Genomic DNA, 19848 nt, shown 5'->3' with positions numbered 1-19848 from the left:
GGTTTATTAGGACAGTTTTCCGAAACCAGTACACAACAGGACTATGGGGACCCACCTTTCCCTTTGTTTTAGAGACACAAACTTAACATCTGATTGCTCATCTTAACTTTAGGAGCAAAGCTGTCTACTCAAGATTCAATTCTGACTAACCATTTATAAGATATAAAAACCTGATTCTGTACTGGAGTGTGAGGACGGGGGAGGGAAGTGGGCGGGAAGGGGGAGTTTCCGGAATTAATCAGGGGTTAAGAGGACAAACCTGACTTAACTTGACACAACTTTTACACACACACACAGAATCAGAACGAACCCTTGATTATAAGGACATATGTGCTTTAAATAGACATTTCCTATACAGCTACACATACACATACAGAATCAGAACACATCCCTAGCTATGAGGACAAACCTGCATTACCTGAACACTATACACACGCACAAAGAATTAGAACTAGCCCCTAGTTATAAGGGCATACATGCTTTAAATGGACACTGCTCATACACCTAAAAAACTCTGAACACATCCCTAGTTATGAGGACAAACCTAAATTGTCTGGACAATATACATACACACACACACACACACAGACAAAGAATTAGAACCAATCCGTAGTTATGAGAACAAACCTGGCATAACTGGACACACTGTATACATACCATAACACTCATTACCTTTAAAGAATAAAAACTTCAGGTAGACCCTTGAAACCCAACATGAACCTCAAGGGAAGCAGACTTGCAACTTGAAATTTTGTTTTGTCCTTTTCTTATAGTTGAACATGTACCGTCCTTGAAAGATACCAATAATCAGAAGCAAATTTATTCCATGGAGCTCTATAGTCATTTAAATTCTGGATGAGTGACTCTATAGCGATTAAGTCTTACCAACCAATAAGAAAGGACCAGCTAAACAATGTTCATTTTCTGGTATGCTTTATTTTAACAAAGGCCATTGCCTTTTCAGGAAACTTGTACTCAGATGAACAAGACTTGAGAACCTCCATTTTAAACTAAACAAAAGGCCACCAATCCTTACAATAAACTTTCAAGGCATTTTTTTGAATGTCAAACCTCGGTTCCTAACAAAATCTCTGATATTTTGTACAGTTCTTTCCCTTAATACTGGGTCCTCAGCAAGCCTGCACTGTTCACACTCAGCTTTGGTTGCAAGATGTCCTTTCGAAATGTGCGTTTTGAAATGCTTCATGACGGCACTGACTTCTGCTGAGCTCCATGGTCTCTTGACAACTCTCCTTCCGGGGGTCTCTGAAAAACAACACTTAACTTTGGCACATAAAATGACCAATATAATAATTTCTTAACTAGCTTGCTAAAACTGAGTTTTTATATTCCAAATGTAGTAAAAATTTGGCTTGAATTAGTTGCAAGTGGTCTTTTCATAAAGCAAAAGTGTCGAATTTCTTCCTTAAATAGTGATTGATGACTTGTAAAATTTAAATGTTGGGGAAAAATGCATGAAATAAACATGATACTAAAACCACAATAAGGCAATTTTAAATGTTTGACAATTAGGATTTCACAAAAATGATTTAAGACCATTTTAAAAATGTTACGGACCTGCATGAACATGACTACATTAATATTGAATAATGTTTTAAAAAAAATGTTTATCTACTTACCTCCAGAGCTCTTTGCATCATCCTTGAGCTTTTTTCTTTTTCCTGAGAGGGAAAAAGAACAGTTAAAATCTAATTTCAACTCTACAACTGAAAAAGTTTGGCCGTGGTATGTCTTAACAGATAGCATATGAGAAATTTTATCCCATGCCTTGAATAACATTTACAATGGATTACTGACAAGAAATAAATTCTTAAAATGTATCCTATCATTTATCTGTTTTTGAATCTTAAATCTGAATTGACACCTTACTGGATAAAGTCCCTTTAAAAACTGAATAACATATCTGTCAATTTCTTAAATACCTGCAGAGCTCTCAACATCATTATGGGGTTTCGTTCTTTTTCCTGAAGGATAAAAGACATACTTAAAATCAATTTGAAGTCTAGAATCCAAAGTTTGACCATGTGAAATCTTAGATATGTTTACATAATCTGCCATAAACTGCCACTGAAGATTGTTTTTAACATACACATATTATACACAGGCACACATACCTTTGGCACTGACCGTGGTATCAGGAGGCATTGTTGTTTTTCCTATGGAAAAAATATAAATTATATGAATAAAAATAAGCCCCTTGATGGTGTCCCATTTAATCTAGTTGTGAGAAGTGTGAAGTGACCAAGCCAAAAAAGATTCAAAGCTGTAATAACTGCAAAAATGGCTTTTACAATGTTTTTAAAAATAACTGTCTGATTTTAGTCTTGATTTAAAATTTTTTTAAAACAAACATATACACAATTTAACCATGAGAAATCCTAACAAAGTATGTAGGAGAAAGTTTGTCATACACACCTGTGGAGCTCACGGTCTCATCAAGTGGCGCTGTTCTTTGTTCTATAGAAAACAATAAATAAAACAATGATTTAAAAATTAAAACAAGAGTAACAAGAACATTAATACAGTATAGTTAAATATTTGTTTAAAACAAACAAAAGCTGGACTGTCTTAGCTCTCAGCAACAACCTGGTGCTTCTCTATTTTTCCTGACAGAAAAAGAAAACTAAAATCCAAATGGTGTGGCAATGTGAAAAATCAGTTAAAGATACATATGTAAATACATATAATCTTAACTATTGGTAACTTAGTTATGACAGAGATGTCACGAAGACATGATGTCAGCATTTGTTAGTGATCTTTGGCAAGACAGCATTAATTGAGGCACCCTATGTATATACATAAGGGAGAGTGCATAAAATTACGAACACGAGGTCCAAAATGATCACTTTAATACACACAAAAAAATATTGTGTTATTGCATGGTCTTACACCTCATCAAACACACACCTCTGATGCTAACGGTCTCATCATGGGGTATTGTTTTTTGTCCTATAGAGAGAGAAAAAAAACCAAATCAAACTATGTGTAGACTCATATGCAAGAATTAAAACAAAATCCATTTTAACTCAATCCAAATAGTTTGACCTTATGAAATCTCAAGAAGAAAGATTATTTCATGCCAAGAGTAACATAGGACACAGACCTGTAGACCTCACGGTCTTATCATGGGGCATAGTTGTCTTAGAAGTTGTCTGTTGTTCTATGGAGAAATAAAATTAAAAGTAAATATTTTCATAGAAAGCAAAATACCATCTTTCACAAGCCAGTAACATGAACATGACAACATTAAAGTTGAATTAGAATAAAAAAAACAAAAATAACCCCCAGCAAATTGACTAAAAAAAAACAAATAAAGGTATTTCAGCAAAGGTTTTCTTAAAAACCTGTAGGAAATTTAACTGACTGGCCATAGTTAAGACAGATAGAAAATGTACATATAAAAAGGTCCCACATTTCACAGTGCATATCAGGACAAAAACCAAACCATACAGTCCAAGAAACTCAACTATAGTATTTTGTTGTGAAACTATCAGGACACAAGGGTACAAAACAATTTCTAAAGCATTGAATGTTCCCAGGAGCATAGCAGTTCAGTAATTGCAAATAGTAAGATGTCTGAAACTACCAGGACTTTTTCTAAAGCTGTCTGTCTAACTAAACTGACTAATCCAACAATGACCGTGACCTTGGAGTCAGCCAATCAGCATTTAAAAGCCTCTGGAAACATGAGAACAATGAGTCTGTGGCCTGATGCAGCAAAATTAAATAAGAAAAAAAAAAGACTTTGGGCATAAACCAAAGCACTATCTGATGAAACCAATGCAATAAAAATGAAAACACTTTCCATCCAATCTGATGGAGCTTCACAGGATCGAGCACAAAAGCGTTTAAATCCAGGTGTGAGAAGATTTACATCAGTGAAGATTCTCAGTCATGCAGATGAAGTTATCTGGAAATTGAGTCATGGCAACTGGACTTTGTTCAATCAAAACGTTTCACTTCTCATGCAAAGTAGCTTTAGTCAGTCTTTCACACTGATGAATGTACAAAATGAAATGTTTTGACCTAACAAGGAAAAGTCTAGTTGCCCTTACTCAACTTCCTGATATGTAGAGACTTAATCAAAAAGCTTAGTGATAACCCCCAAATGGGAAGGGTTACTTTTGATATATTACACGCTGTGTCGAATGATTTACATTTTAACTAAACATTAGATGTTAACAATGTGTTAAGATGTAGCTGTGCAACAACAACAACATTGAATACATACCCCTTTGTTCAACGGCAGAATCTGACTCTTCATCTTCACTTATGTTGTCAAGTTCTAAATCCAATTCAGCTATATATAAAAAAATAAAAATAAAATATTGGACATATATATGTGCAATGAATACCAAACACAAAATAGATTCAATCTCTTATCTACCATTAATTGAAGTGTGTTTAAGTAGCCATCCTTTTTACAATTTTTTTTCATAAATATACTCTGAGTGTACAGATATGCAGACACATAACATGCAGCTAAAACACCAAAGAATGGATAAGGACATTGGAGTATTGTGAAGTGGCCTTCTACAATCCCTGATCTATATCTGATTGAACACCTGCGGAAAGCTAAAACATGCAGTCTGAGAAAAGGCACCCTTCACACCTGACACATCTGGAGAAATTAAGTTAAGGGTACTATCATTTTTGTCCAGGCTAGTTTCAATAGTTGGCTATTTAGACCACAATTCTAAACAATGTCTGATTTTCATTAGTTAATTTTCAGTAAATTCTGATACACTTTTTTCAGTTCCAAATTATCTCAGTGGCCATTGTGGGTTGTTCTCTTTTATTGAAAGGGTACCAATAATTTTGCCACATCTGTAAATTTGCTGTTCAGCATACTATGATTCATTCAGGCCCTAAATGGGTGTCTAAAAGCTGTTTTTATTATTGCAAATGTGGCCAAATGACCCTTTATCACTTATCTTATCTTTACACTACTTTCACTGCTCAAATATTGTTGGATTTATATTGTTCATGCAAAATACTTTATGAAGTGCCATTATCAGTTTATTTATAAACTAGTACACATACCTTCAAAATCTATGTCATCCAGACCTTTTCCTTGGAATCTTGCAAGAGTTCCTTTCTCCATAGCCATTAACAGCTTTGAGATTTTTGCAATCTCTATTGTTGCTTCTGGCAACCGATAATAGCTTCTGTGGACCCGTATGTCGTGGCCCAAGAAGTTTGCGAGTTGATCCAGTTCATTATCTTTTAGGTTCAGAATCTGGGACAAAGTTGCAACATGTTTCCGGAGATGTGTAGACCTGAGATATTCAGGGTTCTGTGCACCACACTGACTTGCAAAAACCCTGATGCAGTCTTGCCCCCTGTAATAGCTAGTGGGTCCACATTTTGGCCTGGCAAATAGAAAGGGGTTGTCCTTATCAACTCCACATGCATCTCTCTTGTCCACCAGTAGAGTTAATGAGTTGAGGTGTTCACAGTTTAACAAAACAGCAACTTTTCTCCCTCTCTTGCCCATGATTTCCACTCTGCTGTAAAGCTTGGACATTTTTTGCTCAAATGGTGACAGGCCAACGGCTATGTCGGGATGGAGCTCAGTCTGGTCTCTTTTCTTGAAACACTCAAGGGTCATTTTTGAGACCTCTCCTGCACGACGTCTGTTGAAGACTATTATTTGTGTCAGTGTAACTTTAGCAAGATCGGCATATATTTGGGAAGACTCCGAAATTTTCAGGCTTTCAAAAGCATCATGCAATTTTTTCTCCAGGCATTTGTTTAGAAGCTGCACATCTTTTGTGAATGGTATGGTGGATGGTTTGTTGAACTTAGATTTGCTCAAGGTAGAAAGAGCAGAATGGGAAACAAGTTGTGTCCATTCACTTGAGCACAGCCTTTTGAATCGCTCTGCTGCTTTTATCATGCCATCATCCTCTGCTGCAATGGCCCTGCTGAGAATAATGTCACCAATCTTATGAAGTGAATGTCCTAATTTCAGTGCAAGACTTGGTGTCTTGTATGTGTGGCTCTCTTCATCATAACCAGCGACATCTTTCACAGCCTCAATGACTTTAAAAAACAAGTTTGGCTTCAATGCTTCTTCCAAATTATAAATGGAGAATTTTCTTCTCAAGGTTAGCAAAAGTCTGCCTACTTCGCGAAGCTTCTGTCTGATGTACTCAGCTTTTGTTGGATCACTTCCGTGCTTGTTGTAAAGACATTGACCCATTTGCAGTATGAGGAAGTCATTTCGAACTGAAGATGAAATATCATCTTCCTTCATGTTTGCTAAGATCTTCCACAATCCAGGAGACAGGGTTTGGGAGAATGTTGTCTCAGCAATATCAGCCATAACCAAGACTTTGGCCTTACCAGTTGCTTCAGAGTCTGATGCAGTCTTTGAAGGGCATCTTTTTGTGTGACGCCACAACTCTTTGCGAATAAACATTCCTTTACAATATGCACAATGCACATACGCTTTGGTGCTAATCTCAATGTCAAATTTTCTTGGTCGTCGTTTGAGTTTTAGTGGTCCACTCCGATTGTCCATAACCTCTTGGTTATGCTGATAGTTACCTTTGTTTCGAAGCTTCTCTAACAACCTTTTTCTCTCCTGGGAGTGTTTAGGGAGCAAGAATGCAGCTGCAATATCTGGCTCAGTCCCTTCATGGTTTTTAAGATGACGAGAAATTTTAGACTGGGGTTTTTTGCACACATAGCAATAGTTTTTCTGGGTGGAAGAGGCGTCTTTGGGTTTTGGCACAATTTCACTTGTCCCTCTTTCATCAGAAATCTCTGTTTGTATTTTTTGAGAACTGTGAAGCATCTCATTTTTGTTCTTGGTGGTGTCATTCTCAAAGGGTGCAGAGTCACATAGGAGAGGTTGACCTGAGCTTGTTTTGTCACTAAGCATGTCCTGTTCATTAAAAGAACAGTAAGTGGATTGTGACAAACTGTTCTTTGTTTTCTTAGAAGTCCCTGAAACAACTGGTGTTATCTTGCGTGGTGATTTGTGAGGACTGATGTTAAGGCTATAATCGCTACCGTCATCGCTACTTTGAGTAGAGTCCGGCATGTACTGTTCATCTGAGGATTCTTCAATATGAGGTTCTGACTCTTCAGAGTCGTTTCTTTCGTCCAGCTTAAAAAAAAAATGTTTTGCACAATCAGAAATACTGTACAGTGTTTACAGTACAATACCTTCACACAACAACCCTCAAAAGTGCGTAAAAAAAATTAAACATACCAGTAACTCTTGTCTCTTTATAAAGCAGCTTTTGTGCCATGACCTTGAACATACTGAAAATAAGAATTTATTTTTGTCATCAGCTCAGTACACTAAAACACCACACACTTAAGAAAACTGCTGAAGGTATTAAACATGTTTAAGAAATAATGACTTGAAAAGAAAAAAAAATAAAAATAATTAAAAACATCTTTTTTTGGAAGAGGGTCACAAACCAATAAAACACCTACATTAATGAAAAGTACAAGCACATCCAGTACAGTATACTCACATTTGCATTTTAACCCAAGCCATTTTATGCTAGCCAAAGGTCCTCTGCAATCTCCACAAGAATCCAAGCTGGAGATAACAGCACTGTAAACGACATGGCGGCACTGCACATGGAAAAATATAATTTTTGTTTTTACTCAATATTTCATATTTTTCAATTGAGCGTAAAAGTTTGCATCCCTAATGTTGACATCACTAGAAGACAAAAACTAAGCAAAATAAATACTAAAGCAAACAAAACAAAAGCAAAAGTATATAATTTAATGCCCATTTAGCTTGTACAAAACTCCCTTCATTTAAAAGTAATGAATTCTGTCAATTTCAAAGCCCTTACTGTTAAATGACAAAAGTACTAGTATATTTTAACAACATAATATTGGAACATCTGTACCAGCTGAATGGATTAAATATTCTGTTCATGGGGAAAAAAATCTTTTCAGATCATTTCAGATGCAAACTTGTGCACTCAATTATACATTGCAGCAAAAACAACTGTATTAAAGTTAGTGGATAGGAATTAATACTTATAATACCAATTTTCAACTTGGTCCCTATGGCTTTAGTTAAGGGTGTAAATATACAATTATGGTTTTTAACTTCAAACTTCAGTTCAGATTATGTCATCTCGTCCACACTATGGAGGTTGTGATCGTGATCAACCTGCTTTTCCAGAGCCCCTCCAGATGATATTATCTCAACTCCTAATGACGTAAACCTTCTCTGGGTAATGTTATTGTACATTTACACCCTAAACTAAAGATATGGAGAGCAAGTTGAAAATTGGTGATGTTGCCCTATAAACACATCAAGGTAATAAAATACTACTTTACCTTCGGTCCAACACTCACTTTTACTGAACAGAATACATTATGTGATCTCAATGCAACGTACAGATAACCAGAAACCAGTGTGGATAAGGTTGCAGCTCATAAGAACCAGGTCTCAGCAATGGCAATCCTAGACTTTTTGGGCCCCTAGGCAAAAATGTATTTGTCATAAAACCACTTTTTAAAACCACACATAGCATAATTTAGATTTATACAACGTATTATTTATAGTACACTTGTCTATATTTCTTTGCATCTAAATTTCATACCATTCTTTCCTTTCATAGCTTCACAGTTAGCTTAGTTCAGATACAGCTTCCATCAATTTACTAAAAAAAAAGTATTGTCCAAGTTAGCTATAACCAGCTAAGCTAACAAGGTAAATTCTGGTATCCTAAATCTGACTTCAGCAAAGCTGGACACATTAGGCTGCTCTGCTAACTTAGTTAACTAATGTTAAACGTCACAGTAAACAAAAAAAAACAAAAAAAAACCAATGTGATACAAAGTTCTGTTACTCAACTCTCTCTTCACAACAATTACAAATATATTGGCAGCTGTTACCTAACACTTTATTTTTATTATTATTATTATTTATTATGATTATTAAATTTAAATTGATAATGCCTCTTGATTTTTGTTAGCTGGTTTTAATTATTTCATTAAACCCATTTGTTTACACTGAATCATGCACAACTGGGGCGCTCTTTGGAAGGTCTGTGACTGGTAATTTCATTGTAAATTCTGCACACAGCCAGTGCTGTACATAATTTAACTTTTGTCAACCTCGGGGGCCCCGACTGGCCTGGGGCCCCCAAAGAGTTGCCTGCCTTGCCTGCTAGCAAGGAGCACCTCTGGATCTCAGCTGTCTATTACTGCATATCTACAGATAATACCAGCTCATTGTTTTTTCTCTATTTTTGATCAGTAAGGAAATGAGTAGGCAATAAAAGGTGTTACACAAAATCCTAAACACTTTTCCAGCTGACAAACTCTATAGTATGCATCAAATATGCACCCCTACTCACATCTTATTTCACTTAAAGCCATAATGGTTGAACAAAGCTCTGAGCCACGTAGACAAGAAATTGCTGCTTTCTTATAGTAGAACTAGGATGTAAAAATCACTGACTATAGCCATCATTAATCCTCATATTTTAAAAAACAGTTCTGGATCTCCACAATTTGCCACTAGCATAGTTACATCACATCAAGTATGCAACTAATTATCATAAAATTGTAGGTTTCTACATTTTTCAAAAAAAGAGCAACATATTTCTGCATATGCTCCAAAATTGGTTAAAAGGAATGCTTTTCCCTCTGACTGAAATAAAGTTTATATTGAGCTTTCAGTCTTGGATTGGGACTTATTGATAATAAAAATAAAATAAAACATTTTTCCCTCGCGAAAAATAGATAAAATTTCGAAATTTTTATGACCAGTCTAATAGAAGGTGATGCGATTTGCTATCATTAAACTGTGCATATCAAGTCCGTGCCCTATCCACACTTAAACTCAATACAACAAATAACTCTTATAATGGTGTAAATATTTGAAGGTCATAGTGGCAAAATGTCCTTGCATTTAAGCTTCACGTCATGCCCATCCCCCACTCGATGTGTAATCAAGATTTTCAAACACATTCTGACATTATCTATTAAGGGTTTTACCTCTCGCCCTTACAAAAGGATCCTGTGACTAAATACATTTCGTTATCGTGGACTCTAATCCCTCCACCAGTTTCTGTTGTTATGGCATTCAGACACCACAACACCCTCGTGAAGACAACAGTCTTGGTACAGAAACTAGGAGGATCTTTGACGTATCAACACAAAACCCCAATTCAGTGTCCACAAAGAATACTTTCTCACTTACCTTGTCTTTATCTGACGAGGAGGAAGCTGCACTGCATTCTGGCACAACCACTAAAGTCTCATCACACAAGTCCTGTAAATGTGTGAAAGAGGCAACACTTTGAGGCATGATATCTACTAAATAGAAACCGCAACAATATGTAGTCTATCCAAGAACTATTGATGATTCAGCATCTTCTGCGACTTTCACTACTAACGTGTGCACAGCAGACATGAATCATCATGCCATGAAAAGCATGAATAAAAGCAGGTTTTTCCAAATTTCCCCACATACAGTCAACCATTACACATCTCATGCACTAATTAATATAACTTACAGTTTGATTTTCATCCAAAGCTGAATCTGGCTGCTTGGTATCGGGCTTGGAATTTTCATCACAAGGCATCTGAAATAGGACAGACGAATTGAAATCTGCATTAATGGTGTGAACATTCGATGGTCCTCCCAGTGGCAAAATGTCCTTGCATTTAAGCTTCACGTCATGCCCATCCCCCACTCGATGTGTAATCAAGATTTTCAAACACATTCTGACATTATCTATTAAGGGTTTTACCTCTCGCCCTTACAAAAGGATCCTGTGACTAAATACATTTCGTTATCATGGACTCTAATCCCTCCACCAGTTTCTGTTGTTATGGCATTCAGACACCACAACACCCTCGTGAAGACAACAGTCTTGGTACAGAAACTAGGATGATCTTTGACGTTTCAACACAAAACCCCAATTCAGTGTCCACAAAGAATACTTTCTCACTTACCTTGTCTTTATCTGACGAGGAGGAAGCTGCACTGCATTCTGGCACAACCACTAAAGTCTCATCACACAAGTCCTGTAAATGTGTGAAAGAGGCAACACTTTGAGGCATGATATCTACTAAATAGAAACCGCAACAATATGTAGTCTATCCAAGAACTATTGATGATTCAGCATCTTCTGCGACTTTCACTACTAACAGCAGACATGAATCATCATGCCATGAAAAGCATGAATAAAAGCAGGTTTTTCCAAATTTCCCCACATACAGTCAACCATTACACATCTCATGCACTAATTAATATAACTTACAGTTTGATTTTCATCCAAAGCTGAATCTGGCTGCTTGGTATCGGGCTTGGAATTTTCATCACAAGGCATCTGAAATAGGACAGACGAATTGAAATCTGCATTAATGGTGTGAACATTCGATGGTCCTCCCAGTGGCAAAATGTCCTTGCATTTAAGCTTCACGTCATGCCCATCCCCCACTCGATGTGTAATCAAGATTTTCAAACACATTCTGACATTATCTATTAAGGGTTTTACCTCTCGCCCTTACAAAAGGATCCTGTGACTAAATACATTTCGTTATCATGGACTCTAATCCCTCCACCAGTTTCTGTTGTCATGGCATTCAGACACCACAACACCCTCATGAAGACAACAGTCTTGGTACAGAAACTAGGAAAATCTTGGTGGTGGAACAAGGAAGTTCAGGAGTGTATTCAGAGAAAGAGGTTAGCTAAGAAGAAGTGGGACACAGAGGGCTGAAGAAAGTAGACAGGAGTACATGGAGATGCGGCGTAAGGTGAAGGTAGAGGTGGCAAATGCCAAACAAAGAGCATATGAGGACTTGTATGCTAGGTTGGACACTAAAGAGGGAGAAGTGGATTTGTACAGGTTGGCCAGACAGAGAGATACAGATGGGAAGGATGTGCAGCAGGTTAGGGTGATCAAAGATAAGGATGGAAATGTATTGACAGGTGCCAGGAGTGTTATGGGAAGATGGAAGGAGAACTTTGAAGAATTGATGAATGAGGAAAATTTAAGAGAACGAAGAGTAGAAGAGGTGACTGGTGTGGAGGAGGAAGTAGCAAAGTTTAGTTGGAGTGAAGTGAGGACGACGTTAATGAGGATGAAGAGTGGAAAGGCAGTTGGTCCTGATGACAAACCTGTGGAGGTATGGAAGTGTCTAGGAGAGGTGGCAGTAGAGTTTCTGACTAGTTTGTTTAACAAGATGTTTGCGGATGACGTGATTTGTAGTGAGAGCAGGGAGCAGGTGGAGGAAAATCTCGAGAGGTGGAGGTCTGCTCTGGAAAACAGAGGAATGAAGCTTAGCCGCAGCAAGACAGAATACATTTGTGCCAATGAGAGGGAGCCAGGTGGAACGGTGAGGTTACAGGGAGCAGAGGTGAAGAAGGTGCAGGACTTTAAGTAAGTAGGGTCAACGGTTCAGAGCAATGGAGAGTGTGGAAAAGAGGTGAAGAGGCGAGTGCAGGCAGGTTGGAACGGGTGGAGGAAAGTGTCAGGTGTGTTATTGATAAAAGAGCATCAGCAAGAATGAAAGGAAAGGTGTTCAAGACGGTGGTGAGACCAGAGATGTTGTTCGGCTTAGAAGAAGTGTCACTGAAGAAAAGACCGGAGGAACAGCTGGAGGAAGCAGAGCTTAAGATGTTGAGGTTCACTTTGGGAGGGACGAGGATGGACAGGATCAGGAATGAGGACATCAGAGGGACAGCTCATGTTAGATGTGTTGAAGATAAAATAAGAGAGGCCAGATTGAGGCGGTTTGGACATGTTCAGAGGAGAGACAGTAAATATATTGGTAGAAGGATGCTGAAGTTAGAGTTGCCAGGCAGGAGGTCTAGAGGAAGACCAAAGAGGAGGTTTATGGATGTAGTGAGAGAGGACATGAAGTTAGTTGCTGTGAGAGAAGAGGATGCAGAGGACAGGGTTAGATGGAGACACATGATTCACTGCGGAGACCCCTGAAAGGGAACAGCCCAAAGGAAAAGAAGAAGTAAACCATTACACATCTCTTGCACTAATTAATGTAACTTACAGTTTGATTTTCAGCCAAAGCTGAATCTGGCTGCTTGGTATCGGGCTTGGAATTTTCATCACAAGGCATCTGAAATAGGACAGATGAATTGAAATCTGCATTAATGGTGTGAACATTCGATGGTCCTCCCAGTGGCAAAATGTCCTTGCATTTAAGCTTCACGTCATGCCCATCCCCCACTCGATGTGTAATCAAGATTTTCAAACACATTCTGACATTATCTATTAAGGGTTTTACCTCTCGCCCTTACAAAAGGATCCTGTGACTAAATACATTTCGTTATCGTGGACTCTAATCCCTCCACCAGTTTCTGTTGTTATGGCATTCAGACACCACAACACCCTCGTGAAGACAACAGTCTTGGTACAGAAACTAGGAGGATCTTTGACGTATCAACACAAAACCCCAATTCAGTGTCCACAAAGAATACTTTCTCACTTACCTTGTCTTTATCTGACGAGGAGGAAGCTGCACTGCATTCTGGCACAACCACTAAAGTCTCATCACACAAGTCCTGTAAATGTGTGAAAGAGGCAACACTTTGAGGCATGATATCTGCTAAATAGAAACCGCAACAATATGTAGTCTATCCAAGAACTATTGATGATTCAGCATCTTCTGCGACTTTCACTACTAACGTGTGCACAGCAGACATGAATCATCATGCCATGAAAAGCATGAATAAAAGCAGGTTTTTCCAAATTTCCCCACATACAGTCAACCATTACACATCTCATGCACTAATTAATGTAACTTACAGTTTGATTTTCAGCCAAAGCTGAATCTGGCTGCTTGGTATCGGGCTTGGAATTTTCATCACAAGGCATCTGAAATAGGACAGACGAATTGAAATCTGCATTAATGGTGTGAACATTCGATGGTCCTCCCAGTGGCAAAATGTCCTTGCATTTAAGCTTCACGTCATGCCCATCCCCCACTCGATGTGTAATCAAGATTTTCAAACACATTCTGACATTATCTATTAAGGGTTTTACCTCTCGCCCTTACAAAAGGATCCTGTGACTAAATACATTTCGTTATCATGGACTCTAATCCCTCCACCAGTTTCTGTTGTCATGGCATTCAGACACCACAACACCCTCGTGAAGACAACAGTCCTGGTATAAAAACTTGGAAGATCTTTGACATTTCAACACAAAACCCCAATTCAGTGTCAAGAAAAATGTCCTTACTCACTTTCTCCTTCCCTGAGCTGTAGGACATTGCACACACAAATATTTTTATAGCATGATAAATTATTTGCATTGCCAAACGTTTAAAAAATAAATGTACATCACAATACAATTTAGCTTCTGTTTTAGTCAACAAAAACATTGTTTTAAAAGAACAAATACATACCATTGAGCGCCAAGGCCATGGAGAATCCCCGTAGTTGTAGGTTATCTCCTCATTTGGTAAAATTTGTCTAACACTAAACAGGCAAAGATGTGGCTTTCCTTCCACAACAATTGTCTTCACTCTGCAGTTGGGATTTCTGTGCTCGTCGTTTACTAATCGTCCTAGCGTTCCATCCTCTTTTGAAGCATCCATGCTGCAAAACATATAAGCAATAAATTTACAGTACAAACATTTTTGTGGGTTTAAACAAAGATGAGCTTGTTAGCAACTTTGTGGGTATGCAAAATTTTGCATTTTGAGCTACTGAGTCAAACTCTCTCTTTACTAACCATTACAACCCCAATTCCAAAAAAAATTGTTGAGAAATTGAGAATGTGTGAAAGATAAATTAAAGCAGAAACAATGATTTGCAAATTTAATAAACCCATACTTTATGCACAACAAAATCTAAACAAAATGTCAGATTTCAAAACTGAGACATTTTATCCTTTCGTGGAAATTACTGGCTCATTTTGAACAACAACATATCTCAAATTTGGAAGAGGGGCAATAAAAGGCTGGAAAAGTAATTGCTGCAAATGAAAAACAAATGCAGGAGCATTTGACAACTAATCTAGTTAATTTGCAACATGTCAGCAGCATGACTGTGATTAAAAGGAAAATTTCAGAGGCAGAGCTGCTAAAATGTAGGGATGGGTAGAGGTTCACCAATCACTGTGAGCAAGGGACAAGGCCGGAGGTCAAAACTGTATCTATGTGATCTTCGGCCCCTCAGCCGGCACTGCATAAAAAAAAAATAAGCATGATTCTGAGCTGGACTTCACTGCAGGGGCTCATGACAACTTACATAAATTACTGTCTGTGAACATGGTTCGCCGTGTAATCCACATATGCAAGTTGAAGCTGTATCATGCAAAGAAGAGGCTGTAGGGGAACACAATCCAAAAACCACAGCCATGTTCTCTGGGCCAAAGCTCATTTAAAATGGTCTGAGGCAAAATGGAAACCTGCTTTGTCAGATGAATCCAAATTTGAAATTGGATTAGGAAACCAAAGATGCCCTGTTCTGCGGACTAAAGAGGAGAGGGAGCATCCACCTTGTTATCAGCGGTTAAAACTGTTCAAAAGCCTGCATCTCTGTTGGTTTGGGCGTGCATTAGTGCCTATAGCATGGGCAGCTTATACATCTGGAAAGACACCATCCATACTGAAAAGTACAGAGGTTTTAGAGCAACATTTATCCCATCCAAACAATGCCTCTTTCAGGGAAGGCCTTGCATATTTCACCAAGAAAATGCTAAACCACATCATGCATCCATCCCAACAGCATGGCTTCACGGGAAAAAATATGTGGGTGCTGAACTGGCCTGCCTGCAGTCCAGACCTTTCACTAAAAGAAAACATTTGGTGCATCATCAAACAAAAAAATCCAGCAACAAAGGCCCAGGACTTTTTAGCAGCAAGAATCATGCAGAAGACAAAAATAGGTCAACATTCCTCTCCTAAAACTCCAGCAAATGGTCTCCTCATTTCGGAGACAGTAGTTAAAAGAGGATGGGATGCTAAATAATGGAAAACATCACCCTCTATCTTTTTAGATGTTTTGAAGCCAAATTTTAACTAATATTTTCCATTAAATGGTAGAATGTCCCAGTTTCAACATTTGACATGTTGATTTAATTTACCTTTAAACATATGTTTTGGAATTTGGGTTATACTATATATCATATTTCTCATTTTATTTATCATCTTTATCTTCATTTTATTAGGCACGTAAAGTTTATATGGAAAATGTCATTGCTACTTCATGTGTTATCAGAATAACATGTAAAACTCAACTTCTTTGCTCAAATTCTTCTCAAAAAGTAGCAAATTTACCAATAAGACGTTCCATTCCACTTGAAGTCGAACAAGTACTTCCCTTGGGTGTCATTAACATCTTTACTTCTACAAAGAAAGCCACGGTATTCCACAACAAAGGTTGATGCTTCAATATGTTCCACTGCAAACACACCTCTCCCTAAAAAAGGGCAGGAATAAAGTAAATACAAACATGTCCAAGTCCAAATGTTTCTTTAATTAATTAATCCACTCCTTACTTATTCTTTCAAAGATAACAATCTTGTAAAAATCTTGAATGTAATGAGGTCTACTAACCATGGTGCATTAATACCATACATGCAACTGAATTTGTAGTAGCCCTACGGTTGTTGCAGTAGAAGGAAGGATCATTAGTGTATTGTGTACAGAAGTAGTGAATCAGTGCAATGGTTTCAGCACTTCAACATTTGCTGTAGAGTGGAATATATTATATTTTTCATGCTGAAAAATTACCGTTAGGCCCAGAAGCATATGGACAAAGTGACTTGGACACTTTTAGCTTATTTAGACTTTTCCCAAAATTCTGGCATCTACCATTTAGGAATTATAGCCATTTGAAGAAGAGAACTTCCAATTTCAGGGATTCAGAGGTATTTGAACACATTCACCCAAATGCTTCGAAAACTGTTCACAGTGCAGATTGATAATGATCCACATATTTTGAAAGCAAGTCAAGGCTTTTTGAAGGCAAAGAAATTAAATATTCTTCAATGGCCAAGTTAGTCACCGGATCTCAACCCAACAGAGCATAGATATTCACCACTATGTTACACTGTATGATTCCTGTTACATTATTCTCTGTAACCTGTACATTAAAATTGAGTAGTTTGCTTAATTTTGTTCATTAACATTATTTTGTTACATCTCCTTGCATTTCTAATCCCATATTTATTTAAGTTTCTATATTTTAATGACATGTGGGAAGATTTGTAAATGTGATGCACAACTTACCTTTAAATGCATTTATATTTCGTTGCTCAATGAAAGCTTTGTCTTTGCCTGACAGAATGTGTTCTATTGCATCCTGTTCGGGCTTCTTTCTCTTCCTTCTCTCCATGTTGACTAAAAAGATTTCCAGAGAACATAACGGTTAAATGACTAAAATCTCATATACGAATATAGGTAATTTCATCCTGGCAATCACATCTCAGTATGCACACAGCATATTTTCACTAAATCCAAAGAAACTACCGCAGGGAAATGCCTACTTATGATTAAGCTTTGATATATATATATATATATATATATACACACACACACTCTGCAAATGTGCATGTGCAGCATATACCTTAACTTTTGTTGCTCCTGTCCAAAGTTCACCTTCATAGTATATAACATGAGTTGGCTTTGAGTAAGTTGTAGGGACAGGTGATGTACTGCTAGAGTGCACCTGAATTACTTTTTTTTTTCCCTCTAAGTCTACATATTTGGCAGATTCTCAAATACTGGCCTTCAAAGAAACTTTAGATACATTATTGATAAGTCGAATTCATCGTCTGTAATAGCAACTCGGTCGTGCTTAATGTTTTTCTTTGAGTTCCGTGCGGTAAGCCTACAGCTGGAACCGAATTTAAAGGCCACTTTCAGAAAGATACAGTACCTGTGCGTATACACGTGTTATAGTTTAGGGACATATCTGATTGATTTAGAGACCACTGAGGATTACTATAGAATGCCCATACACCAAAAATGTGAGAAACGTGCCTCGCTGAATTTTTTTTTCAGACGCAGTCGCATTTTACCAAACGAACGGAGCTTCGTCGTTACTCCTAATATTCAACGTGTGTTGGTTACGCAAAGTTAAACCGTGCACCGAGTAAAACGTAATAAAACATTCAAACTTAAAAAGTAGCCGACTGCTTCCAGAACGGTGGTTTTAGGAACGCAGCTCTACTCCCAAAATAGTCGAAGCGCACATGCAGCCACTTCCGAACGAAGCCCTTTAATTGCTTAACTTTCTCTCATTAGTCTTAACCTGAAGTGCTGTTGCTGATTAACAGCCAACTAGCTTAAAAAGTGTCCGACTGTAAACAAAATGAGCTAAAGAAAGTATATTTCAAATAAACTTACCTTCAACACGAGTTTAACGATGTACTTCACCTCCACGTAAAATAAAGCGCATGTACGTAAATCGATCACTCCCTTTACCTGTTGAAAGTCCCTCAATACGGCTCATTGCGCATGCCCATCGTCGTCGGTCTCGGACCAATCACAGCAGCCGATTCGAGCTCTCTGACATTGATGACATCTAATGCAGCCAATCGCTGAGCAGGATTGTCCACCAATGAGTGGCGCCAATTTTGTGTATAATACGCCAAAAATGTGTAAAGAGCGGCAATAGCATCGACTCACCGATAGGAGCCGCATGATACACAACGAGCACACACTGACACACACGAAAACATCCGGTGAATGGCACTATTAGGACATTTGGAGAAAAAGCGGGAAATGACTCATATCATACTTATAAACATTTCTGCACTGCTCGACTTGTTAGGACAGCAGCCCTGTCCTAATAGGTACGGTCACACACAAACTGCCTTCATAATGTCGGTATGTAAACAGGTAAATTGTACTCATAGTTACGTGCACCAACGCACACACACACACACACACACACACACACACACACACACACACACACACACACACACGCAGTCAGCCCAAAAAACCAAAACAAACCCTGTTTTATTAATTTTTCTCTGTTCGGTTTGTCCCGTGAGTTCAAGGTCGCCGCAGCGGATCATTGTCCGCATGTTGATTTGGCAGTTTTTACGTCAGTTATATGTTTCAACAAAGTTTTACCAGTTCACCACTTCACTCAAATCAATCGGATAATTAGTTTTAGATCAACTTTACTAAAATCCTACGGTTCCCTACAGGTAAAAATAGTTGAGGTGAAATCTGATTGAAAACCAGGTTATTTATACCTATAAGTCCTAATGTTAAAACATTATACATTGCTGGGCAAAACTTTTTGCTTGCTGATATCATGTTATAGAAAAGAATTGTGTCATAATTAATCAGTTAATAATAAAAGAATATGATTTATGCAAGCGGTTGGAGGCACTGAATGCAATGCATTAAAACTGGCATTGTGCATGGAGGAGTTAGGATTCATTTGCATGATAAAGGCACAATGCAAACTAAATACCAAATGCCAGATGTGCAGGAAGCTGCCTGTGTTTAAGGCTCAGTTAAATTGTTGGTTGTTTGCTCGTGCAGTGTTTGACCAAAACGTGCCTCATGCCTCTCATCAGTCTCTGATGCATGTTCAAATAATTAGTTAGACCAACCCAAAGTAATTAACGTATGAATATACACCGATGACAACATGACCACCCGCTTACTATTGAGTAGCACTGAGCATTTTTCCTGGTTCTAACACAAGAAATTACTTTGCAGGACCCATCAGTGATCATAATGTACCAATGAATTATTAAGTGAAATGCTGGTAATGTGACAGTTATTGTTATTGCTTCTTAGCATACCGTAAGCTACTGTGGTCATTCAAGTAATATCTATATCTGAAACTATTTTATTCTAACATACCATTAAATCAAATAGTTTTAC

The 19848-nt window shown here is 37.8% G+C and overlaps 3 protein-coding genes across 13 annotated transcripts in view; all 3 read right to left on the bottom strand.

Moving 5' to 3' along the window:
• hyi (hydroxypyruvate isomerase) overlaps nt 1-19848 on the bottom strand; it is a 237436-nt gene that overhangs the window by 10217 nt on the left and 207371 nt on the right. The gene's annotated exons all lie outside the window — the stretch shown is intronic.
• LOC137131881 (transcription initiation factor TFIID subunit 4-like) overlaps nt 1-19848 on the bottom strand; it is a 41868-nt gene that overhangs the window by 607 nt on the left and 21413 nt on the right. The gene's annotated exons all lie outside the window — the stretch shown is intronic.
• Nucleotides 286-18900, bottom strand: LOC137131880 (uncharacterized). Of its 11 annotated transcripts, none has more exons than XM_067513708.1 (22): nt 17227-18898; nt 16552-16595; nt 16273-16414; nt 14395-14587; nt 13794-13862; nt 13478-13549; nt 13036-13104; nt 11283-11351; nt 10975-11046; nt 10533-10601; nt 10217-10288; nt 7515-7617; nt 7244-7296; nt 5065-7138; nt 4253-4321; nt 3125-3181; nt 2929-2970; nt 2437-2478; nt 2136-2177; nt 1944-1985; nt 1641-1682; nt 286-1266 (listed from the first exon to the last, which is right to left on the bottom strand). In XM_067513708.1, the coding sequence occupies exons 2-22, from the start codon at nt 16568-16570 to the stop codon at nt 1046-1048; spliced, it is 3633 nt and encodes a 1210-aa protein (XP_067369809.1). In that variant the 5' UTR covers nt 16571-16595; nt 17227-18898; the 3' UTR covers nt 286-1045. The 11 variants fall into 11 exon arrangements, with proteins under 11 accessions (XP_067369809.1, XP_067369804.1, XP_067369805.1 ...); XM_067513703.1 differs by lacking the exon at nt 16552-16595 and having other exon boundaries at nt 17227-17337; nt 18346-18898; XM_067513712.1 differs by lacking the exon at nt 16552-16595 and having other exon boundaries at nt 1067-1266; nt 2149-2177; nt 17227-17337; nt 18346-18900.

Source organism: Channa argus, chromosome 8, assembly GCF_033026475.1.
Source record: "Channa argus isolate prfri chromosome 8, Channa argus male v1.0, whole genome shotgun sequence".
Taxonomy (NCBI): Eukaryota; Metazoa; Chordata; class Actinopteri; order Anabantiformes; family Channidae; genus Channa; species Channa argus.
The sequence above is the reverse complement of the archived record's forward strand: the minus strand, read 5'-3'. Positions and strand labels throughout refer to the sequence as shown.